General features: G+C 40.8%; 1 protein-coding gene across 3 annotated transcripts in view; it reads left to right on the forward strand.

The window, feature by feature from the left end:
* The window catches only part of LOC110987524 (PRKR-interacting protein 1 homolog), an 85,280-nt gene extending 61,343 nt beyond the window's left edge, over window positions 1-23,937 (forward strand). Inside the window, exons 5-7 of one of the 3 annotated variants that reach the window (XM_087141761.1) lie at window positions 4,981-5,066; window positions 15,819-15,871; window positions 20,635-20,720. In XM_087141761.1, the coding sequence (XP_086997887.1) occupies window positions 4,981-5,066; window positions 15,819-15,823 (91 nt within the window). In that variant the 3' untranslated portion in view covers window positions 15,824-15,871; window positions 20,635-20,720. Of the gene's footprint in view, window positions 1-4,980; window positions 5,067-15,818; window positions 15,873-20,634 lie in introns of those variants that run through there. The other 2 variants (XM_087141759.1, XM_087141762.1) reach the window with 2 other exon arrangements.
* The last annotated feature ends 3,162 nt before the right edge of the window (window positions 23,938-27,099 follow it).

Consider the following 27,099-nt stretch of genomic DNA (forward strand, 5'->3'; position numbering starts at 1 on the left):
AGAATCTAACTGCAACTATGTTTTTACAAGCAAGAAAGATATCGGGGACCACAGAGCAAAGGTTCATGGCAGGTATTCTGCATAGAACTACATGTCAACAATATCTGTTGTGGTCCCACATTGTATTTTAGGTGAATTTTGCAATGGGAATATTTTGAAACAAGGGAATATTTCTACATTATTGGGGTTTGTGAAGGTACTTGTATACTGTACATGGATGCGCATCATTCACCACCTACTGGGTCTTAACAAGATTATTTCTTTCTGTATCCCCAAGTAGCTATGTGAAAAACATGTATCGTAGTTTGAACATCCAAGTGTATTAAAAACCTTCAACGTGTACACTCGTATGTCATGCCCCTCCAGCTCCCTATTTGTATTGTTTCATCTTTTAAAGATTATTAGCTGTTATGATTATAATACCGTAACTCACTTTTCGGTATATTCTGTTTTGTACTCCCAAGATAGGCATAGTCCTTGAAGACGATGGTCGAAGCACAAGTGCATATTAAAGTTATTCTTAATTCTCTGCCAGAAACATGGGTTGACATTTTTTCGATTAGTCCAGTATCTGTACCCACATGTACATTCGCTACGAGTAGCCTATACAGGGCTTAAAATGCCTGTGCATTTATTTTCAAAAGTATTTTCTCCAGATTTTTGTAAACATGAAAACGAAGGACTGATTCAAACAATAAGGTTTAGTTTCTATTGTTTTGAGCATAAGACCTAAGGCAATAAAATAAAGTTGGTCTAATAGTTAAGAAATGTATTCAAACATACAAGGCCATGTTTGGAGTTTTCCTTTCAATGTTTTCATCAATGTTTTTCAACCATCTTATCAACTGATTTTCTTGTTCGGTTCATCTGCTTAAAAACTTTACCTGCTTGATGTAATAATTGAGATTTGATACCGTTCGCAATCAAACAAGAATACATGTATACATCTACTATGAAACTACCAGTATTGAACAGGAATGAATTTTTCCAGAGACAAATGCCTGGAAAAAAGCAAGCATGAGTCCAAGTCTTTTTGGGGATTTTGACTTCTGCATGTGCATGTACAAGTAGGCCAGCAAAAGGGCAAGGCAAGCCGAGCACGTTTTATAAGTTGGTGCTTGGATTTTTACGATAAAGTTAAGAGGAGGCTGAGAAATTTTTGTTATAGTCTAAAATTGGTCTTCAAGTGGGAGAGGAGAGGCCTTTTTTTTCAAAAAAAGGAGAAAAGACATCCCTTACCATCACTGCTAGCTGCTGAGGACCAAAGAAAGCAAACACAATTGAAATGGGGGACTTCATAGTCTCTAAAAGAAAAACTAAAGAAGAAATTCACATTGTATATCGGTAAACTGTTGGTCACCGAATACAAGACCTCTCAAAATGGAAAAAAAATTGTTTTCAATTTCTGACCCTAGAAGGTCAGCAGATCTGAGCACTACCTTAAAAAAACTCTTGCCTAATGCAGGCTGGAGTTTTTCTACTTTGCGTTTCATTGAAGCTTTCTCAAACATTTCGTCTACTACAAAACTTTTTTTTTTTTAAGGCAAGAGCTCTTCATGTCTCACCCATAAAACTCTTCAACTGTGCATCATTTTGCTGAAACTTTTTACCATTAAATAAACCTGCAAAAAAAAGGAAGAGTCAAAAACGTTTGACAGATTAACAGTGTTCTGTATCAACAAGGAATCAAACCGTGAGTGCCAATATGTACGTTTAGCTGATACTTCTTGTTGCATAGAGTCGATGGGAATTGTTCCAGCATGTCATACACCGTGACCAAGCTATTATGTTGATGCATACCAGACACATGTGAAGCACTGGGCCTGTTCTGCACACGAAAGAATGGTAGGATTAAAGAACAATAGCTGGGGCATTTCATCCCATTCTCAAGCGTGGGAATGCGAAGAATGTTTTGGTCTTGTCCCTAACTAAGTTCCTGTTAGGGGCACACACTAAGGCCACAAGGGAGAAGAGGTTCCTGTACAAGTTTGTCATAATGACGTCATTAGCTTGCAAATCTCATGACATTAAAGGGGCACTCTTTAAAGCACTATATCTAGTGAAGTACATGTCCGATTGGGTTGAAGTGTTGCAGATAGCAAGAAAGGGAAGGGTTCACGATGGAAATTGATTTCATCCGATAGTGGTATCATTATATGACAAATCATGTGACATATATCGCGATGACATGGATTTTTAAAGTTTCCACTGACTGCTTTTCATTTTTGGCCATTATGACAATTTTATTTAAATGATTTGTAAAAACCAAAGTCATTCTTTTGTCAAGGTTTCTTCCTTCTCCCCATTGATCTTCTCCCAATTCATCATTCATCATCAGTGCATGGCCTGTAAGAACAATGTAAGAATCCTGACATTTTGGACAATGAATGCAGATATTTACTCTTTTCTTGACGGGCATTTTCTGACTGTAACTGTTGGGATCGATATTTGAGCAATTTTTAATGAATTAAAGGTCTTTCCATCATAACTTCTGGTCTGATGACATCATTAGCCCAAAGTTTTGCACAAACATTGCAGGCATAAAGGTCATTGTATGGACCAAATTTTCAAGCAATTCTGGCAAACTTTGCCACAGACATCTTGTAACAATGTTGAGATTTTGTGAACAGCTGGGATACAGGATGCACCTTTAAGTTTCCAGAAAAGTGTAGTGGTAAATGAGTCAAACACCAGATGTTCATCAAGGCCAGTTGACCCATTGATAAAACTTGGCTATTTACTTGGAATGTGGGGGCTGAGGCCAGTGGGTCCATAACTTGCCCTTTTTTCATAGAATAATATTTCTTTGAAATGAAGGGGTAGAACTTTGAGTCTGATGAGACCAGTTTCGATGCTTTAAACCTGTGAAGTGTTTTCGTGTTGAGAAAATACTTGTTTTGTGAATTATTTTGCTGTGGTGAAAAACTAGTTGGCAAGCATTAGGATTTTCCTCGCAAGCTCCCTGTTTGACTGTTAGAAGCTTTGCATGAGGCAAAGTTTTGAAAATCAAAGAAACACGTATTCTTTACCAACTTCTGTTTGTCAACAAACACTTCCTCCGAGTCTGAATTGTCCGTGCACTTGGGCCAGGACGGTTGCTTAAAGTTTGGTTACTGCGACCCATAATTCAGCGCTACTTAAAACATCTCATGACAAGTTAAGAAGTCGAGATTGTTACACATCTATTCAAGATACATTTTAAACTTTTTTCATTCACTCACCAAAGGACCCTCAAACTTGAATAACATCAGCAGTATATGTTTTAAGGAATACTATTGTGTCGGAGACTAACACAGGTGAAAGTAAGTTTGTGTCTATTACCAACTTTAAATAATAAAGTATTTCCAGTTTGGACCAGTTTCGACTGGAAGGAAAAAGGTCAGGTAATTTTATGTATACGAGAAGAAATGAAGACCGAAGTTTACTTTATCTATTGGTGCAAAAAGCCAGCTGCTTGAAGTCACGGTTGATTTTATGTCGATTTTTGAAGACTGAACATGAATAAAATTCAAGCTCTTGTAATTTGACATCTAGAGACGTCATCATGAAGTCTTTGTTCTAGTACAATCTCAGTATCTGAGCTTTTGCTTTGTGTAACTTTGATGAAGGAACAATATTGCCAAGTGACCTGAAAATCTTTGGCAATATGTGTTGAAGAATGAATATTCAAAATTATATTGATGACATCATCATGACGTCATGCTTTGATGCACATCTTTGAATGATGATTCAAGTATCTGCCAGGTTGGAAGGAAATTGGAATTGTTTTAAAACCAAAATGTCTCATGTTATGTCTATGGGCAAAGAGTGGAAAAAGAAAACAACGAAAAAGAAAAACCTAAAGAAAACAAAAGCTGTTTTGGCTGGTGCCCGAAGCAGCTAGAAAAAATCTTATGAAAACAAACACTTCAATGTTGCAACTGAGAAAAGGGCACAAGGGCAGCAGTGTCACAACTGCCTCCCCAAATTATAAGGGCAGCATGAGTTCTACTATTGTGCTATTTAAATACTTCATACTGTACTAAAGCTGGCAAATGATACTCAGAATAGTATATATTTAGGGCCCACTGCATGTAGGATTATCTACTTTTACCATGTCAAAGGTTGTCCTCTTGCCCAATCTGTCAGCTTGAACTATGCCACCCAGTTACTGGAACCTCTGAGTAGGTAGTCGGGGAACACATACATGCTTGGCTGGGTTCTTGGTGGCCGTGCCAGTAAGTGTTTCGGCTTGTTTGGTAGCTGGCCTCTGGCCTGTCTGCCTCAGGCATTCAGAAGGGCAGTGAAGGAGATTACAGCTAATGGCTCATGCAGCCTTGGATGCCATATGAAACTATGTATATATATTTATATATTCTTCGCATAATAATTCCACAGCTAAGACTAGTGGCAATAAAGGTAGCAATAATATTAAAATGCATATAACTATACTGATCGCCTGGTGAAATTACTCCAAAATTATTGGATCAAATTAACAAAGTAAGACCACTTAATCAAAATGGATATAATAAAGAAAGAATACCTATCAGCATCTCCTTTGTGTTTATTATTATTAGCCATTCTTTAAAGCAGTACACATGTACTCAAATATTATTTAATTGACAACAGAAAATTACATAACCTCGGTGCACAAGTACAACACACAGACATTCTCAAGTACAAATCAAAGTTACTTAAGTGTGTTTGTACATAAAAGTAAAGATCTGATGCCTTGACAATGCTGACAGGCAGAGCTATAATTATTTGGGGGTAAAAATTTTTAGTGTGTTTATGCTTGTCAGGAAGGACATGGATATCACAACACTTATGGGGATTTAGTGTTTCATTTCTAAATTTATTCATATTTGATTGGGTTACCATGTGGTTTTGCAAAGCCCTATGGTGGTTTATATGTACTTGCAGCTTGATGTACATGTAGTTGAGTAAGATTCAATAGAGCATGACAGATACAGCATATTACTTTATCCCTATCTTTTACAGGAGGGCAATGAAATTGAGTTTCAGAAGAAATTGGAGGAAAACCAAAGAAAAGCTGAAGAAAGAACAACAAAAAAGCGGGAGAAAAGGTAAGAGCATAAAGAATTAGGTCATTATCATATTTGTATTGTACACATGGTTTCTCGTAACCTTTAGCCAACCACAACCAGTGGAGGTATGTCTTGTGATGATCTTGACTAGTCCTTCGTGCCACCTGTTGCATTTTGATGCTCCATTGGCCAAGCTGAAAAGACATACTGTTTCTTCTTTATTACACATTGAATTTTTAGAAATGTGCTGTAATGAAATGACAAATTGGCTCTAAATCCCCTTTACAACTTAGTAGTGCTTTTTGAAATTTATTTTGATGCATGGGCTTAGATATTTCTACATTACCCCTTAGAAAAGGACATTGTAATGTTAGTTTCGGTCACTTCAAATATCACACATATTTCTCTAACTAAAGCAATTATGGATATAAATATACACGAACGGATAGAAAAACATGTGCCCTTTGAGGTGCCAATATAATTGCCAGATTTGGAAAATTTGCAGACTATACAAGCTCAAATGTACGAAGCCGTCTTTGCACATGAAGAAGCCCTATTATGTGTGGACAAAGGTAGAATTGCACAATATAAGAAGCAGGAGGACAAAGGGAGAATTGCACAATATAAGAGGCAGGATGACAAAGGGAGAATTGCACAATATAAGAAGCAGGATGACAAAGGGAGAATTGCACAATATGAGAGGCAGGATGACAAAGGGAGAATTGCACAATATGAGAAGCAGGATGACAAAGGGAGAATTGCACAATATGAGAGGCAGGATGACAAAGGGAGAATTGCACAATATAAGAAGCAGGATGACAAAGGGAGAATTGCACAATATGAGAGGCAAGATGACAAAGGGAGAATTGCACAATATGAGAGGCAGGATGACAAAGGGAGAATTGCACAATATGAGAGGCAGGATGACAAAGGGAGAATTGCACAATATAAGAAGCAGGATGACAAAGGGAGAATTGCACAATATGAGAGGCAGGATGACAAAGGGAGAATTGCACAATATGAGAGGCAGGATGACAAAGGGAGAATTGCACAATATGAGAGGCAGGATGACAAAGGGAGAATTGCACAATATGAGAAGCAGGATGACAAAGGGGGAATTGCACAATATGAGAGGCAGGATGACAAAGGGAGAATTGCACAATATGAGAGGCAGGATGACAAAGGGAGAATTGCACAATATGAGAGGCAGGATGACAAAGGGAGAATTGCACAATATGAGAGGCAGGAGGACAAAGGGAGAATTGCACAATATAAGAAGCAGGAGGACAAAGGGAGAATTGCACAATATGAGAGGCAGGATGACAAAGGGAGAATTGCACAATATGAGAGGCAGGAGGACAAAGGGAGAATAGCACAATATGAGAAGCAGGATGACAAAGGGAGAATTGCACAATATGAGAGGCAGGAAGACAAAGGGAGAATTGCACAATATGAGAAGCAGGAGGACAAAGGGAGAATTGCACAGTACAAGAGGCAAGATGACAAAGGGAGAATTGCACAATAAGAGAAGCAGGATGACAAAGGGAGAATTGCACAATATAAGAAGCAGGATGACAAAGGGGGAATTGCACAATATAAGAAGCAGGATGGCAAAGGGAGAATTGCACAATATGAGAGGCAAGATGACAAAGGGAGGATTGCACAATATGAGAAGCAGGATGCCAAAGGGAGAATTGCACAATATGAGAGGCAGGATGACAAAGGGAGAATTGCACAATATGAGAGGCAGGATGACAAAGGGAGAATTGCACAATATGAGAGGCAGGATGACAAAGGGAGAATTGCACAATATGAGAGGCAGGATGACAAAGGGAGAATTGCACAATATGAGAGGCAAGATGACAAAGGGAGAATTGCACAATATAAGAAGCAGGAGGACAAAGGGAGAATTGCACAATATGAGAGGCAGGATGACAAAGGGAGAATTGCACAATATGAGAAGCAGGAGGACAAAGGGAGAATTGCACAATATGAGAGGCAAGATGACAAAGGGAGATTTGCACAATATGAGAAGCAGGATGACAAAGAGAGAATTGCATAATATGAGAGGCAGGATGACAAAGGGAGAATTGCATAATATGAGAAGCAGGATGACAAAGGGAGAATTGCACAATATGAGAGGCAGGATGACAAAGGGAGAATTGCACAATATGAGAGGCAGGATGATAAAGGGAGAATTGCACAATATGAGAGGCAGGATGACGAAGGGAGAATTGCACAATATGAGAGGCAGGATGACAAAGGGAGAATTGCACAATATGAGAGGCAAGATGACAAAGGGAGAATTGCACAATATAAGAAGCAGGAGGACAAAGGGAGAATTGCACAATATGAGAGGCAGGATGACAAAGGGAGAATTGCACAATATGAGAAGCAGGAGGACAAAGGGAGAATTGCACAATATGAGAGGCAAGATGACTAAGGGAGAATTGCACAATATGAGAAGCAGGATGACAAAGAGAGAATTGCATAATATGAGAGGCAGGATGACAAAGGGAGAATTGCATAATATGAGAGGCAAGATGACAAAGGGAGAATTGCACAATATGAGAGGCAGGATGACAAAGGGAGAATTGCACAATATGAGAGGCAGGATGACAAAGGGAGAATTGCACAATATGAGAGGCAGGAAGACAAAGGGAGAATTGCACAATATGAGAAGCAGGAGGACAAAGGGAGAATTGCACAGTACAAGAGGCAAGATGACAAAGGGAGAATTGCACAATATGAGAAGCAGGATGACAAAGGGAGAATTGCACAATATAAGAAGCAGGATGACAAAGGGGGAATTGCCCAATATAAGAAGCAGGATGACAAAGGGGGAATTGCACAATATAAGAAGCAGGAGGACAAAGGGAGAATTGCACAATATGAGAGGCAAGATGACAAAGGGAGAATTGCACAATATGAGAAGCAGGATGACAAAGGGAGAATTGCACAATATGAGAGGCAGGATGACAAAGGGAGAATTGCACAATATGAGAGGCAGGATGACAAAGGGAGAATTGCACAATATGAGAGGCAGGATGACAAAGGGAGAATTGCATAATATGAGAGGCAGGATGACAAAGGGAGAATTGCATAATATGAGAGGCAAGATGACAAAGGCAGAATTGCACAATATGAGAGGCAGGATGACAAAGGGAGAATGGCACAATATGAGAGGCAGGATGACAAAGGGAGAATTGCACAATATGAGAGGCAGGAGGACAAAGGGAGAATTGCACAATATGAGAGGCAAGATGACAAAGGGAGAATTGCACAATATGAGAAGCAGGATGACAAAGAGAGAATTGCATAATATGAGAGGCAGGATGACAAAGGGAGAATTGCATAATATGAGAGGCAAGATGACAAAGGCAGAATTGCACAATATGAGAGGCAGGATGACAAAGGGAGAATGGCACAATATGAGAGGCAGGATGACAAAGGGAGAAATGCACAAAATGAGAAGCAGGATGACAAAGGGAGAATTGCACAATATGAGAGGCAGGAAGACAAAGGGAGAATTGCACAATATGAGAGGCAGGATGACAAAGGGAGAATTGCACAATATGAGAAGCAGGATGACAAAGGGGGAATTGCACAATATGAGAGGCAGGAAGACAAAGGGAGAATTGCACAGTACAAGAGGCAAGATGACAAAGGGAGAATTGCACAATATAAGAAGCAGGATGACAAAGGGAGAATTGCACAATATAAGAAGCAGGATGACAAAGGGAGAATTGCACAATATGAGAGGCAGGATGACAAAGGGGGAATGGCACAATATGAGAGGCAGGATGACAAAGGGAGAATTGCACAATATGAGAGGCAGGATGACAAAGGGGGAATGGCACAATATGAGAAGCAGGATGACAAAGGGAGAATGGCACAATATGAGAGGCAGGAAGACAAAGGGAGAATTGCACAATATGAGAGGCAGGATGACAAAGGAAGAATTGTACAATATGAGAGGCAGGAGGACAAAGGGGGAATTGCATAATATGCGTAGCAGGAGGACAAAGGGGAGAATTGCCCATTATTAGAAGCAGGAGGACAAGAACTCTTGCCTTTTTTCATGGATATTTCTCTAACTACAGCAGTTATGGATATGAAATTTACTCAGATAGAGGAACACATGCCACCATGATTACCAGATTTGGACAAACGTCAGACTATTAGGGCAAAAATATACGAAGCCATCTTTGCACGTTAAGAGGCCCTATCACGTGGACTAAGAGAGAATTGCATAAAAATAAGAAGAAGTAGGACAAGAACCCTTGCCTTCTTTCAGGGATATTTCCCTAACTACAGCAAACACGGATATGAAACTTGGAACTTGTGTCATTTCAGATGCCATCATGATTACCAGATTTGTATATTTTTTAGATTATTTAGTCTTGAATATACGAAGCCATCTTTGTGCGTAAAGTGGTTCTGTAACATGTGGACTAAGGGAGAAATGCACAAAAATAGGAAGCAGTAGGACAAGAACTATGGATAAGAAACTTAGACCGATAGATAGAGGAGCATGTGCATTGTAATGTTAATTTTAATGTTAGGTCTTCTGCTTTCATTCTACCCCAAATGGTTGCTCAACAGTAGCAAAATATGCAAATTTCCTTTGCGCCTAGTTCTATTCACTAAAAACTTGATAACGGATGTGTCATTCTTGGCATTTTCAAATCCTTCGAGTTTCTGTTTTTCTCCACGTTCCTGTGGTATCTTGATTAACTTTGACGTATAATAAACTTTCTAAATATTGATGTAATTTTTCAGATGTGTGATATTTGTTGTTTTTGTGTGGTGTTTTCTCTCTCTTTGTGAGTGTATGCTCAGAGGTTTCTTAACGTTGATTCTATGAAGCTTGAACCACCTAGTGATAGGCCTCTCTCTCTATATGTATATGTACATGTGTGTGCAGGCGTGCCATGCAAAGTGTGGACCTCTGCACAAAAGAAGTCCACATAATGTAGGGTGCGATGGCGTAGTGTGGACTCGCACACGTCCACACAATGTTTCCCCCTCTCTAAAAAACAGTTTCAAAGGCATTTTGGAGTCAAGGTTTTCTGTGGCAAAATGAAGAGGAATCACCATCAAAAATCCAGCTTGAAGGAATTATCCTAGTTAGAGAAAAGAAGCATTTTCCTCAAGTTTCTTTTACCACAGGAGAACAAAGTAAAGTCCACACTTTGTATGTAAAACAGGTGTGTGTGTGTGTGATGATATACGCTAACCTTACATACCTAGTGTGGACTTGTAGGAAAGGAAGATGTTCTGTGCACTTACACATGTCCACAGGATGTTTCTCCTTCTCTGAAAAAGAAGTTCAGAGGCATTTTGGGGTAGGGGTCATCATTGCAAAAGGAAGAGAAGTAGTTAAGGAAACCTTATACAAAAAGCCAGCTGAAAATCGTGTTCCCAGTTCAAGAAAAACAAGTATTTTCACTGAGTACGAAAAGAAAGGAATGTCCACACTAGGTATGTAAGGTAAGTAATTGTTTTGGTATGTGTGTGTGTGTGTTTTATACATGTATATATATATACATGTATATGGTAAACTGGGTTGTCGGGGGCTTAACGTGTTGAGGGGGCCCCACTTTCCCCTAGGACTGACAGGAGTTGGTCTGCAGTTTGATGAAGCTCATATACCTTATGATATCCGTGCTCATACCCATCTGTCAGCACAAGTCCTGGTCAGTTCGGGGTTAACTAACCACCACACACAGGGGATAAAGCTGTAGTGCATACAATCCAAGCGTTCAGCTCCCTTAGTGTAACTACCGGGTGATGATCTCCATTGTAGTGGTCGACATTACAACGCCTACCGAAGAATACACCTCTCCACCGGCATGGCTTAAGAAGGCTTGCAGAAGGATGGCCCCACGCTGCCCATGCCAGCCACACTGATCGCCCTTGCCTTGAGCCACTGCCTTCAGATGCTCTTTCATTGGGGGCATCCAGGCGTGAAGTAGACACTACACCCTACTGGACCGCTCCCCCATTGTTATCTGGAGCGGCACCGGTGGAGACAGTGCCGGGCCACGCAGGCACAATGCAGACCGCAACACAGGCAGTAGAAACTACCGGCCTGCTTCACCACAAAGGCTTCCGCACGCTGTATGTCACTTCAACATTCCTTGTCTTCTTGCACCGGGACCAAATGCAAGGAGCATGCTTTTCAACTGGAGAAGAGGTTTCTTCTGTAGATATGATGGCAGTTTGGTCTTTCTCGGAAATTCTCTCCTCCATAGTCAGCTACCTCGATCCAAAGCCTACACCTTTAGCAACTGCTCCAGACCTCAACCCACTACCTTTGGACCCCTACCCGCATCCGCCTCCTTCAATCCGGCCTACTCAGAGCAATTACGCTCCCTCTACCAGCTCAGGTACTGGATGCAAACACAATTTGCACCCCGTAATGGACCCTGAACGCGATGCTGGACGTGATCCTTCCCACTCCCTGGACCAGTTGCAAACCGAGCAGGGCATATCGTCTGAAGACGAAGATATCACATCTGCAGCAAACCTCACACCCTTGGAGGCACGTCGCCATCTTCTTAAGAGGGATATGATCCATATATTGGGCCTCCCCTCTACTTCTGCCGTGGCTGAACCCCAATCACATGCCTCCTTTAAGTGCTACACTGCTGGACTACAGGCTTCAATGCCCCTCTTCGGGGAATTACCACTGTATCGCTCGTGCTCCAAGATGTTGAAAGTCCTCACTGACTCGAAGTGATGGCGACCATACTCTGTGTATCTCCACACTGGCTACACGGATCTCCACACTGGCTATGTCCGCGTGAAGATCCACCATGCTCTGCTCCATGAATATACCCTTTGAGGGAGTCAAGTCAAAACTCCAGGATCTCTCGCTTTACGGCAAGGGTCTCTTCACTGAAACTGTTATAGAAACTCTGGAGAGACATCACATTGGACATGTGGGTGCTCACGACTGTCTCCCTCAGATACTCCCTTGAATTCACGAGTACCCGTCTGTCCGTCCAAAGCGAGAGGTACTGTTGTCCAAAATGGATGCTCTCCTTCAGAAATGAGTCATCTGCCCTGTCCCCATGTCACTTCAGGATGAGGACTTCATTTTCTTCCTCAACCCTTAGAAGAAATCGGGCAAGTGGAGATGCATAATAAACCTCAAACCTCTAAACAAATTCATCTGCCCAAGGAACTTCTGCATGGATACACTTTGGATGGTAACCCAGTCTCTCCCCATTCCTTCTTGGGCATCGTTGATAGACCTGAAAGATGCCTATCTCCACATTCTGATCCACCCTTGAGACCGCAAGTTCCTCTTTTCTGTACAACAGTCTAAACGCCCAACATCTTCCCCCTGGCAGAGAATGCTCAGCTGCAGGTATTCTGCAGCAGATTTCATCACTCGGAAGCTTGGGCGACAAATGCTTCAGATAAGGATGATGGCCTGCGAGTCCGCCATTGCAGCCATACATGATGGTTTTCCTGATGGCTCAACTCTGTTAGGCAGTGTTGCGCTCAAACATCTTTTCCAAGGAAGGTTTGTAGAGTGACCCTCTACCAAATGACTGGTTCCTTCCTAGGACTTATCAGCTGTCCTCCAGCTGCTTGCCAGTCCTCCAAGTCCCTCGGCAAGGCCTTTTTACTACGCACAATAGTGAAGCTTACCTTCCTACTAGTAGTTAACACTTCACGTCGGGGCAGCGAATTGAAATCTCTGTCCATCACGGATGGCCACATTAGATGGGAACCCCATGATGTATGCCTCTTTTCAGTACTGGGTTTCCTCACCAAGAACCAGTTGGCTTCCTTCCACCCTCCTGATCTATTTGTTCCGGACATAACCAAGCATGCTGGAACTCTAGATGGGAAACTGTGGTGCTCAGTGAGAACTCTCAAATGGTACTTAGCCAAAACTAGAAAACTGAGAGTTACGAGATCGCAGCTTTTCATCACAACGATAAAGCCCAACCTGGCTGCAACCAGAGATACTATTGCCAGATGGGTAGACTCCGCCATCAAGTTTAACAATCCTTACTGGCTGGACACTCCCTCCCAATGATCAGACTCAATGCCTCATCAGGGCCCATGACATACAAGTGGTATCCACTTCCCTGGGTCTACTTCTGGGGTGTCCCGATGGAGGAGATATGCAAGGCAGCATGTTGGCGGACCCCATCAACATTTACCTCATGCTACCTCACTGATGTCCTACGGAAAGACTGCTCACACAGCTAGGCAGTCCTGACATTGGCTAGTGTACATCGACGCAAAGGGGCTCCTCATCGGGACGGACTGACACAGGACCTACCTAACAACTCCTTTGTCTGGTGAGTCCACGGTATAGCTTCATGCCTCTTATATTTGTATATTCGCATTTAACTACACACTTCTCCCCCTCACATAGTGCATCCTTGCCTTAACCTCCTCCAGGGATCAGTGCTACTCTGCATATTGAGCGACTGGTTGGGATAGGATGAAAGAAGTCTCCTCTCCCACAGATGTGTGTGTGGGGGAGGGGGTGCTATTGAATCCTTACCCCAAACAGTCGGCTCCTTCCCATCCTCCCCACTTTGGCTCAGATGGTTTCATACCGAAAATGAAGGACGATCATGGGGCCGTTCCACTATACATCATGGGGTACAGAGGGCCCACTACAGATAATCATATTTTTAGCAAATGGAACTAGGCGCAAAAAAGGTCTTGAGACGGTCTCGCGACCGAGATTGGGTCTCGAGACCTACAACACTGATTAAAAACTGCCAATTCATTCTGTTTGAAGTTTTCTTACTCCTGGCCTCGTCTGTGTCTGTTATTCCAAATAACAAATACTGAGTTTTTAGTCAATATTTTATGGAATATATCTAAGCCTATTGTCTTTTATTCTGTTCTTTTACTGCCATTTGATGTCTCAATTGTCATTCTTAAAATGTTATAAAAATTTTGTTGTTTTATATGGAAACATTTGCAATCTTCCATTTATTGGTTTACCAAACTCAATAATTTGTTGGCATTTTGAAATTGATTGTGAAAACATAACTCTTATTTTTAGACATCCTGGAATCATCGCGAATAAAGCAATTTTGACAACAGCAAGGGGTCTTCATTAATTCTATGTATATAACTAAGAACTGACAAATTTCACCATTTGAAGGGTTTTCCCAGATCACTTCACAAATATGCGTATACTTCACTTATACATGTAGTTGCAATAGTAAAGAAACTTGGGTGTTGAATTAAAACTGACAGTGTTTTCTTAAAAAATCATTTGAAGCTCTTTCTGCAATGCAGAGATATTTTCAAATACCATACGTAGCACAACTATGTCAAAGGAAAGTTTGAACAATCTTACATATAAATTTAAATCCCAAATTATCACACAGCTGTTGGGGTTCTTTATTCATTGGATTGTTTTTTAATTCTATACTTGATGAAATTGGCAGAAGAATGTGCATTTCCTTATTTCAGAAGGCAGTGGTTGTTTCAATTGTGTAGTGAGTTTGTTTCGATGAAAAAAACTGAAGTTGAAATTGTCCTTTTTCAATCAATTTATAACAAAGTCCTCTTGCATTTACTTTGGTAACAGTAACCATTTTGAACCATTTCAGAATTCAGTTGTTGATTGTAAGAACAAGAAATTTTAACAACAAAACAGACCTGTATTAAACTCATCCTCATTCTGTTGGCCATTTCAATGATCTTCTGTATTAGTGTGTTAAACATGGCATTTTGAATGCCTACGGTTATCTCATCGGACATTGAAAAACAGTTGTCTTATGTAATCAGTGTGCAGTGTTAAAATACGCGTTGGGCCCAAAATCCAAAATTAATTTACATCTCCCCAGTGTAAATCCATCTTTGAAATAGTTGTTCGCGGTACCTGCTGCTAAATGTGTTTCGAACCACCCAGTTGACACCGGCAAGCTCGGTGGTTGAGTGGTTAAGAGATCTGCTCTAGTAAGCAGGAGGTCGTGGGTTTGAGGCCCACCCGAGTATGCTTGTGGTTTTTTCACAAGCCTTTGGGGACATACACTGAGTATACAGTGTTAAAATGCACGTCAGGCAGGGCAAAAATCCTAAATTAATTAGTATCTCCCGGGTACAAATCCATCTTTGAAATAGTATCATGTCCACGGCGCATTATCAGATTTTAATCAAGTTTTAATTTTGAAACAACTTGATACCAAAACGACAATTTCCCTGATAATTTTTTTGGCCAGAAAATAGATAGTAATGTGGGTTTTGTTTCTTTAGTGGGTAGACCTATGCTGTATTAGTATTAATTTTATACTCGAGGGCTTTGGCCTTGAGGGTTAAGCCTTAGTGCTTGGGGGTCAAAGCTTTAGCCTTGGCCTTGAGAATCAGAGCCTGGGCCTTAGCCTTGGCCTTGAGAGTCAGAGCCTAGGCCGTAGCCTTGAGAGTCAGAGCCTTGGCCTTAGCGCTTGGGAGTCAAAACCTGGGCCTTAGCCTTGGCCTAGCTTGAGAGTCAGAGCCTAGGCTTTAGCCTTGAGAGTCAGAGCCTTGGCCTTGAGAGTCAGAGCCTTGGCCTTGAGGGTCAGAGCCTTGGCCTTAGTGCTTGGGAGTCAAAACCTGGGCCTTGGCCTTGAGAGTCAGAGCCTAGGCCTTAGCCTTGAGAGTCAGAGCCTTGGCCTTAGCGCTTGGGAGTCAAAGCCTGGGCCTTAGCCTTGGCCTTGAGAGTCACAGCCTCTGGTAAAATTTGATTTTTTAACCATCACTGGAATTTGGAAATTAGCCACTGAAAATTAAATGGAAATTCTTCCTGTTTTCTTACAGATTGAAAAAGAAGCAGAAGATGCTTCAGAAAAAAAGGCATGGACCAGAAAAAGGTTTGTTCTAACACCGGTGGTGATTGTTCACTTAAAGGGTCTGTTACCTGTTAAGAAAGTGGTGTTCAATAAATGTTTTACTGTAATTTTTGGAATATAAGCCGCACAGTGTATAAGCCACAGCACGCAAAAATGAGCAAATTAAGATGTAAAGTCGGCGTACATGTAAAAGACGCACCGCAGCGCCGACAATCCAACAATGAAGGTCTTCGCGCTGCGTGCTGATGCTCCAATACTACATGTATAATACGCCAATGGTTCCACTACACGTGCAATCCTAATATAAGTAAGCAAAATGCAAACGAATGTCACCATAAAAAGTGAATTTTAAGTCCTCAAATTTAATATTTGTTGCGGGTTGGACGGTGGTCCTGTGTGGGCCGTACATCATCAGCTCTTCCCTTTTTTCCCAGCGGCCAACAAAAGTTATGCAGCCGGGACGTACGATAAAATCTTGGAAACGTGAAGTCAGTTAGTCGAAAGATCGTTTTATCTTGTCGGCTGACTATTTCTTGCCAAAAGAATAGTCTTTTATATTTAAAAATATTACCTCTGTAACTGTCCACAGCACTACATCTGGTTATCTTGAGGTTTTATGATGTGTAAGTTCTATGGTGCACCGTTCATGATGCGCCCACTTTATCCCATTTTCAATGGCCGACTTGCCTCTTGTTGTTGATACCTGCGAGCATCGATCCCATTAGCGCAAATTTACTATGGACCCTTCCACTGAAAAAATCCTGTACCGATGGGTTATCATAACCCATAGTTCTTGTATCACTAAATATTAATTAACTACGTATTTACATATACTTTTTTTTTGGGGGGGGGGGTTATTATGCTCTTGATGGGGCATACTACCACACCTTGCCTATTCCATTCCATAACCATCTAATGCTTACAGCATCACACGGCAACGCGGCAAACCCCTGCCCTTCTGGGTAAACACATGACACCCACTGTCCACTCAGACAATCCTGGTCAAAATCGTTGAACACCTTGTGGGAAGTGTTTTGAAAAGATCCCCTCTCCCTCACTCAATGTTGCGGTCATTTATTGGACCAAGATTCAACCCAACTTACCCAATTAGAAGCAACAATTATGTTACATGTTACGCAGAACACGATCTGAGAAAAGACGAAGGATCTGCCACACGAAGGTAAACCATTGAAGCGGTTGATTTTGATGTTACAGTAGAAAGAAATCTTTAGGTTACACCTATAAAAAAATAATAAAATGATTGTCTGCAAAAAATACACGAGATTGAATAAAAAGTGGGAAAATAATCACTAAAAAATGTTGCCACAGCAGAGCAAATAAAGTTAAAGATTATAAAGTTAAAGAAAATGATTATGTACTGTTTCGTGACTCTGGGAACTCTGTGAATAACTCAAAATCAGGACAACTCAAATTCTTATTCATTCTCAGAGGTTCGACGAAAACATGACTGCGCCACCTGCACGTGGTACATGTCGCTCTGTTGCGATTTTGTGACTGATTTTAACCTTCAGAGTTTGCTGTATAAGCCACTCGGCGTGCATGTAGAAGCTGCTGAGACATTTTTCAGCTAAGGAATCAACGTATAGTCCGCGGCTTATATTCTGAAAATTATGGTACTGGTACTGAGCATCAATTTTAGTCAATTGAAGAGGTTATTTATACACATGTGTGTGTTACCAAGGGAATATACAGTGGTTGATCTAACAGCCAAGTAATCCCTCAGGACAGCCAAACACAAGTGGCATATCCAGTCTGGAATAGGCCTCTGCCGGGTACCCGCCCGTCGATTTCGAAACCCGGTTCCATTTTTCCGGGCCCGGTACCCGTAAAAAAGTAACTAAATTAGGAACAAACATTCATGCATAAAATGTCTGTGAAATTTCTTACTGAAGGACAGACTTCATGAAAAACCACCTTTGCCGATGAAAACCCGGTCCCGCAGTCATACATGAAACTTGAATTCGGAGATCGACAGCTAATTTTGTTACCCACTCCGCCCATTGTACCGCAAGTCGTTTTCCTAGTTCCGGAATGTCCTAGTTCACAAGAGCGAAAAAACCACTAAAATTCACGGGCGATAGGTCACTCGCTACGTGTGATTTTAAATATTTCTTTAAATTGAATAGTCATATAAACCTTTGCATCTATTGTCTGCTTAATCAAAATGACTTTTTTAGAGTTTCCATTTTTGTAATTTACCGAAAACTTGCAAGCTTTTCCCCTACTCTCGGATCGCGCGGCGTTACCACGCAAAGTCGTTGCGAACTCAACTACACGGGCGCAGCAAAAATGTACGTGACGTAATGGGTTCGTCAACTGTGCGGCGCGGGGAGGGTAACGTTGATAGCTCACTGTACAGTTGAAAAGTCGAGTCAAACCTTACGCAATTTCTATCTTTTTAATTCATTGGAATTCTTATCTTTCATCAAACTTTCTCAAAATTAAAAGATTCTCTATTAGAAAAGCAACTTTTTACAATGGTTTTGGCTGAAAATGGATTTCTCGTATGGTTACTTTTTATTTGTGAAGACGTTTTTGTCTCGATCCTAAACCGATCCAGAACTAGGAAAGGTGCCATCGTCACTTTCGTCGATCGATCCTGTGAGTCCAAATATAAAAGCTTAGATTTTGAAAAAGATATTGAAGTATATCCAAAACACGAAGTTGACTTCTGACCATATTTCAATCGAATTTGAGGATTTTTAGCTGCAGTCTTAGTGAATAATTTTCGCGATCCGGAACTCGGAAAATGACTGTACCAAACCTATATGAACAAGAGACCGAAGGAGTTTTGTCATATGAGGGGGTAGCGCTGTTGATGTACACTTGCATGACTGTATTTGTAACTATCAAACCCTGTCGGCCTAAATGACTTTTGTGCGGAATAAGTAGTGCTTACTGTTTGAATTAAGAGTATTTTTGTCAAATAAAACAATATGAATGAAAATTACTTTATGTCGGGATTGACGACGAAGCGAGAGCGGACTGTGTTATATTCCAGCGCTACTGGGACTCCACACGGCGTGCGGTAAGAAGTGATCACGCACAAATTGTGCAGTTGATCGGCCCCTTTTTGTAATCAAAGCACTAAATGTGCGCTACAAACCCAAAGAGTCAGAGAACCAGTTTAGTTAAGTTTTATACCAAGAAATATTCCGTTTCAAAATTATTTTTAAATTAAAGCAACTTGAATTTCCTCGGTGATTCAGCGGAACTGTGGATGAGGAATTGACCAAAAAAGCAGGAATGATGTTTTCTGTATGTACATGTACTAAAGCATTTCAAATCCAAGTATTTTTTCACTCGAAAAAAAGGAAATGTTGACAGGTGCAAGTCATAATACAGTCGGCCAATCAAATGTCACTTGTCGAAGTACTATACATTAAAATCTCGACAACTGAACCTCAGGGTAATGGAGTTATCCTGAAAAAATATTTATTAGACTAAACCACTTCATCGTGGTACGTACCTTCGTGTGGCAAAACTTTCGTATTGCTTAGTCATTTAACAACGTGAAGCGCTGCTATTTTTTTCACTTGGGCTTCCCTATGTGTGGTCACATGACCTTTCTTTTTACGGTCACATGGCCGCTGCAGTGTCAGCGATTGGACTGCCTGAAGGGCACTACAATTGGGCCCGCGTTGCAGTCAGGTTAGTTTCAGCGTCTTGAAAGCCAGGATTACACAGTTGCAGCTACGTTGATATATAATTATGCAACGTGCTGGTTCTCGTCAGAAAAGAAATTAACTTGGGATGACTCCTGACCCTATATAGACTTCCGATACTTTTAACGCCGTTTGAAGCATTTTGGTGGCTTTTTTTTTAATCAGAAACTTCAAAATAAGTGGATGTAATGGTGTGGGCATTGTTCGACTTACGGTGGTATTTTTGTACATAAAACTGTAAGCCTTTTAACCCGTGACGTACATAGCACTGATCTGGTCCGCACGTGACACGACCAGAGCTCACCATTTGTGCATGCCACATGCGTTCCGCGTGTACGTGGTCAAGCAGCATCCGGGACATTTCTTTTGAGCGTTTCCAGGTGCATGTATCATGTAGGTGGTTTGCAGCTCTGTTCTCTTTTCTGACGTTCCCCGTGAAGATTTGTTTTTCTGTTTCATACACCCACAAAAAATTTGCAAACTGAAGGTAACAATTTCGTTTGATAAAAAGGTAGGAGAGATTAACTCCGACGTTTAGAACAATATTCTGCTTGCTTCCTATGTACCAAAAAGAACCGTGTTTCGGGTACATGATCCACCGGGTCGCGCGCAATGCCATTTGTTATTAGGCGATCTCTTTTCCGGGTACCCGATGTTAACAAAAAACGGGTACCCGGTTCTAAAAATACCCGCAAATGCACACCCCTAGTCTGGAAGGGGGGGCAAGGCCCCCCCTGTTTTGGGTTTTTTTTCTGTAAACAACAATACTTAAGAAACTAACATCTTCCAATGAGGGGGATGTTGAGGAATTTTTCACAAATGAGACCTTTGAATATTGGATTTTTAAAATCCATATTAATCCGCCTTCCCTCCACTCAGAACCTGGGTACACCACTGCCAAACAACCGGGTTTGGGATGTGTTACAATCGGGCATGTTCAGTTTTAACTCATTAATAAACCAGCATTAATGTTCTTATACCTTTGTTGTGATTACTTGTTTATTTGGAAGTACTCATCGTAAGTGCAAAGTAGGATTTGGACTAAAATGGTATAGCTTTTGTTAAAGCTCTTTGCATCTTATTTGATTCTTATGATAGGAGAAAATAATGGAGACAGAGAATGCTGTGATAGTAAAACACCTCGGAGTGGACAAAAGCATGACAAGGATGATGACGACTTTGGTGACGAAGATGAAGATGATGCAGAAAAGAACTGTTTCATTATTTGTGGGCAATAGAATAGATTTTTGTTTGTTTGTTTATTTGTTTGTTGGGTTGTTGTTTGTTTGTTGGGTTGGTTGTTTTTGTTTGTATGTGGGTTGCTGCTACAGGATGCTGAAAAATTCATCCGAATAAAATTGGTCATAAAACTAATTTAAGTTTTGAGTCATTTTCACCATGGTTTATGTCATGAGAGAATTCCAGTTTTCCATCAAGAAATCATTTACTCATCATGTCTGATCATAATGGATTTCAGAATAAAACTCTAATTTATCTACATGTAATTGGTCCCAAAATGTGTTCTGGGTGAATTGTGGTGTTAAAATGCGCTGTAGACATGCCTCAGACGCTGTATAAAATGTTGAAGATCATGTTTGATGAATGCGTATTATGCATCAGGCATGTGAAATGTCTGCTTTTCTGCGGCTTTTCATGTTTGAAGTTTCCATGGTCCACTGTCTGTTTTTGTGACTCCATCCACACACTTGTTTGTAGGCCTATGGAGCGTCAAAAGTGGACAACCCCCATTTTCTCATTTTCTGCTAGTAGATTTTCGGGATTTTGGACTTTGCGTGTGGCATTTTCAAAAAAGCAATTTTCCACTAGCAGAAATTTGGATTTTACTTTAACAACTCTCGTGGCGCCTCAAAAGTGGACAACTAAAAATTTCAAATTCCCTCTGGCAAAATTGCTGTCATGCTCCAAAAGTGGACAACCCCATTTTCTCATTTTCTGCTTGTAGATTTTCGGGTTTTTTGAAGTTGCACCATTCCTTTTCAAAAAACCCATTTTTTTGCTAGCAGAAATTGGGATTTTACTTTGACGGCGACGGGGTGGTCCAAAAGTGGACAAGTTGAAAACTGAAACGACCGACGTGCTCCCTAAGCTCAGAATGGAACGGTCTTAGGAACTTGAGATTGGCATCACCGGACCCAGAAAATGTTTCATAATGTAGACGGCAGTTGGGAACCGGCTGCCAGAGTGACGGACCTTTGTACATGTAGTATGGCAAACTTGCGGAGCCAGCCCATTGTATTGACCCGCCTTCCATTGACGGGCATCAGGTGTCATTTGGACATTCCCTTGCTGTGATTGGCCTTTTCATGCAACTTGTATTTCCATCTCTATTTAGCTGATTTTGTGGAAAAGATCGAGACTTTTTTACGTCAAGGATGTGAATTTTATGGGAGTTTAGAGGGGAGTATTATTCTAAATGAAATTTTTGAAAATAATATGTCCAAGATTGACAAAAATTATGGACTGATTATGGTGGAGTGGCAAAAGTGAGCAACCAATTTTTCTGATCTTCAGATATAAGATTTGTTATACAATCCACCATCCATGTATTTTACAGTACATGCATATGATGAATGATCTGGGCCGTCACTTGCAAGTTTGGCTATCCTTTTTGTGATTGGAATTATCGGCTGAATACGTGTTTTGGAATTTGTGGGATGCCAAAATTAATTCAACAAGTTCAAGTTGCATTTTAATGTTTCCCATTTTACTTTCTCTATTTTCCCCTTTTTGAAAATCTCGGTTCACTTGATTTAACAGCACTTAGCTTCTTCTCTTGACATGACTTTTTCAATTCCAACTTTTTATCATTCCACAACAAATTTAATTATACTACTGGACATGGATACAATGGTTTATTACAGCTAGCATCGTTTAGGGGACATATCACCATGCGCTCATTTATTTAAAATGGAAATTCCCGACGGCAAGCCGCCATCTTCATTCTAATTACACGGTGCGCTGGTAAGTCGTAAGTATGAAGTTTACCATAAAGGACTGTCAGGCTTTGGACGGCTCCTTTTGTATTTTGCAAGTTTCTCATTGGGAATCGTCCACATTTTTTTTCCGAATTGCGACGCCATCCGTCGGACCATTGACCCTCTACCGTTAATGTAGACTGCCCATCTTCCAAGACCATTCCATTCTGAGCGTAGGGAGCACTGCGGTCGTTACAGTTTTGAACTTGTCCACTTTTGGACCACCCCATCGTCAAAGTAAAATCCCAACTTCTGCTAGCAGAAAATTGGGTTTTATGAAAAGGGGTGGTGCAACTTCAAAAACCCGAAAATCGACGGGCAGAAAATGACAAAATAGTTTTTTTCTTTTGGAGCATCAAATAAAATTTGCTAGTAGGAATTTGAAGTTTTTAGTTGTCTACTTTTGACACGCCACGAGAGTTGTTAAAGTAAAATCCAAATTTTTGTTAGTGGAAAATTGCGTTTTTTGAAAATGCTATACGCAAAGTCCAAAATCCCGAAAATCTACTGCAGAAAATGAGAAATGGCGTTGTCCACTTTTGACGCTCCATAGTAGGCCATAGCACACTCTCAGGATGAGTGCAGACGTAGCGTGTCACAACTCATTAACAGTGAAGGAATAAGTGCTTGGCCAGTTTTAAACGTTTAAGATGGAATTAAGACAGAACTAGCGGAAGCGCAGCATCCCGCTAGATCAAAAATACAGAAGTGTTATTTCTATTGGCACAATTAAGAATATAGAAACCCATATGGATAAAACAAAACTTCATTCTCCAAAAACGTACAAAGAAACAAACAAACGCTGTGTTAAAATTACGTATAGACTGTAACAAATGTTACGGAGGTCTCAAGTGTGTAACGATGTTGTTAAGCTGTAGCTGGCACATCTCCGGGTACTTTTTAGATGTACCGACATTAACCTCAGGATGTGGAAAAGCCGTTAGTGTTTTGTGATATTAGAAAGGTTGTGTACTAAAAACGGTGTTCCGAAGAATGTCTAGCTAGCCCGGTCCGTGTTTAAGTAAGGAATTTTTGGAAAGGTGTGCTGGGAACGCAATTTGTAGATGACAGCTTAATGCTGTCTAAAAATCTCAAGCTTAATTTTCTCAGAAGCAACCGTTAACATTGTTAAATTTACTTTGTCAGCGCTGTGCACTTTCATGTTTCAAAAACTGTTAATGATTTTTTAAGGAAGTACCTTAACCTGTGATGAATATCGTTACATAAACCGATGTGAGTATTTTCAAACAAAAAAATAATAGAGGAGGGTTGATCTGAGATGTCAGTGTCATGTGGCAATCACCGAAGTAGATGTAATAAGTTATATTTTTTCCAAGTACACACAAACTACTGATTTCGGCAAGTTTTAGACAAAGATGCTCAAATAAAGAGACCCAACTTCGCACTTGGCCCATTGAAATGTAGATAAAAAGAAAATTCCAGAAATAAGAAGCAATATGTCAGCAAATCATGCTTTCTTAGGGGAATATTTCAGCTGTGCGAGGCTACTCAAGTTTGATGGGAGTGAAGTCTGCTGCGTGCCCGTTAGACTCGGGATAGGAGTGATTTTTGAGCTGAATATAATTAGAGCCCAACATTTCGACACATTTGCGTTCCTGCTCCCCCTTTTCAACAGTAAAAGCAGGGTGGCGTTCACAAAAGTCGAGCCCAGTGTTATGTCACTGACATAATTAGATTGGATCAGAGATTTATTTTCCGCTTAATAAAAACACAGATGTTTTGTTTCTATTTGCATGGTTAAGAACATAAAAAGTGCATGCCAATAATTCAAATTGGGCAGAACACATTAACCAAAATTAGGAGTCTATTTAACGCGAGAAGGGATTAGATAAATTTTACTCAAAAAAATTAAGCACCGTTTAGGAATTGAATCATCAAGGCATAAAACGTGAGGGATAAGTCATTTTAGCGGAGGTCGGCAACAGATGTTGGAAGTTTCAGACCTTGGGCTTTCGAGTTTGTCCTGATCAATCGTTGATAGTCAAGGTTTCCAACATTTACTGTGTATTATTACTTGTACGCTGTACATGTACAATGTAAGTTACAGTGAGTGCTCACATTGACGCTCATCGTCTGGGGTGTGATGATATTCAGTATTCTTATTTTGTTGAGATGAAAGTGAAATTGTGGCCTGGCTGATACTTGTATTGGGGAATACCAGTTACCCAGGCCTTTGATCTGAAGAGCAGGGCTCTATTTTTGTTACATCGAAGTGTTTGTCTTTGCTAACTATTCATTGGATGTTACTTTGGAATCCTCCTAGGAACATACCCATCTCTCAGTGAAAATCAGGGGTGGGTTAAAATCAATTTGCATGTTTGGGATTGTCGTATATGTTATTAATTTCTAGTAATGACCATGCGTCACATGTATACGCGGGCACTAGCGGCAGTGATATGATGACAGTGGGATTAGCAGGCGTGCCGTCGACGCGTCAGCTGCATGAGTGATAACCTGAGATTGTCTGCGGCGCCGGCAGCTTGGGATGGACGTGGACTGCTACTGGTGCAGCGTCGTCATGGAGACATGGCTTGAGTAGTAGGGATAAGACAGTTCTGCGCCACCCTCCCCCTTTTCCATCCCCTTCCACCCTCTTTCCACCACCCGCGCCGGGGTTTCCCACTTCACTCACCTTGACCTTTAGCCCCAGCGCACTTTTTTTGTCAACAACTCGCTTAGTGCGGCGGCATGCACAGACCTCGCACAAACAACCTAGACCTTTACCCCGTGGCTCTCAAACAAAAGGGACTTCCCCTCGCTTTTCCGGTCGCTGCAAGCCTCGACTTGCCGTTTAGAAAGCTTTCTCGGTCGGTAATTCGATATCCACGGGTACTACTTGAAGCTGTTCTTTGACGAAACTCCTATTTGGCCCGTTTAATAGATAATATAAAGTGGGACCCGTTTTTACTCACCGAGAATTGACTCGTTTAAATTGGCTGGTGCGCCTTTCCACTTGATAAACGTCCACGGACCAGACGGGATCTGTTGCCCTTCTGACGGTTCCACCCTCTTGCTCACCCGGGTAATAGAGGTACCGAACGACCACGCTTGGAGGTAATTCTCGCTTGCTAACTCGCTTGCTGCACCAGGTGTTTGCTTCACTCGGTCTAATTTGATAGCTTCCTTGTGTAACGCTTTTACGACTTGAGGCAAACGTTCTACCCATTCCACGTTTCGCTCACCCACGTTTAACATTTCTTGAGCGTATTGATGACCGAATAACCTTTCAGCTAAAGTACGGTTAGACCTTTCCACGATCCCCTGCGACCTATGAGTACCCGGCTCGCCCACTTGAATTTCTACTTTATTTTTCGTCATTAACTTTTTAAACTCGCTTTTAAATTCCGATCCAGAGTCTACCATTATAATTTTAGACCAAGTCAAGGGCGATCTTTTATTAATTTGTTTCGCGGCTTCAGACGTTTGCTTGGCGGTTTTACTGGTCAGCGGCTCGGCTTCTTTAAACCGCAAGCCGACGTCTACTACGGTCAAAGCGCATTTAAACGTTTTTCTTTTAGCGCGACCCAAGGGTAAATATAATATATCCATTTGATGCGCGTAATTAGGTTCGATCGATTCTGATTGCAAGTCATTGGCCGCGGTACGGTGCGGGTAAATAAATTTGCCAAATTTCCTACTTTTTTTAGCCAGTTTCTAATAACTGATTTGTTTGCACCGGTCTTTTTATGTAAATGATCGACCACACTTTCACCCCGCCAATAACCCTGTGGTCTATAAAACAACTTCTCGCTCCATTTTAAAATAAAGTTACGCAAATGGATAAGCTAAGAAACCGACTAAAGCCGTCCAGGATATAATCTATATAAATTCACGAATTTTTTGATCCTCGGAAGGCGCGTAAAAATCGGATAATGTAGGCTCTGGCAGCAGCGGCATTATATTTTTACCAGTCAAAACATATGAACGCGGTTTTACTCCCAAGATTCTTTCGCTTGCGCCAATTGCTCTAGGGCTAAATCGTGACGCTTTTTCTCCTCGTTACTTTTTAAATAAACTGCTAAATAAAAAATTTGAACCCGTGAACGCTAACGCATTCACTATAGCTCCTCCAACCATCATTAAAGCACTAGCCATTTTTAGAATATCTAATTATAAAATATGAATAGCGAAATTAAAGACAAGTTAATTGAATTTCAAACCGATCAAACGTTTAATTTGCTTTATTTTAAAAAAGGAAAGAATTGAAGAAGAAATTAAAGACAAGTTGATACACTTACAAATCGACCAAACGTTTAATTTGCTTTATTTTAAAAATGGAAAAAAGGAAGAAGAAATTAAAGACAAGTTGATAGACCTACAAACTGATCTAAGCAACGTACGCGCAGATATCGATCACATTAGTGATATCCAAAGTGAAACGTTTAGAAAGCAAAATAAATTAATGAAATATGAAGATCTATTTTTTACTGCCGGCATATCCTTTATAGCGTTTTCTTTCCTCTTTAAAATTTTTACGTAAGTTAAAAATCATATATATTTAAAATATGTCGTATCAATACACGAAAAAACTGAATCTGAACTAAAC

The sequence above is a fragment of the Acanthaster planci genome, linkage group LG09 (genome assembly GCF_054643075.1).
Source record: "Acanthaster planci isolate LZ-2023a linkage group LG09, COTS_SCS, whole genome shotgun sequence".
Classification (NCBI taxonomy): Eukaryota; Metazoa; Echinodermata; class Asteroidea; order Valvatida; family Acanthasteridae; genus Acanthaster; species Acanthaster planci.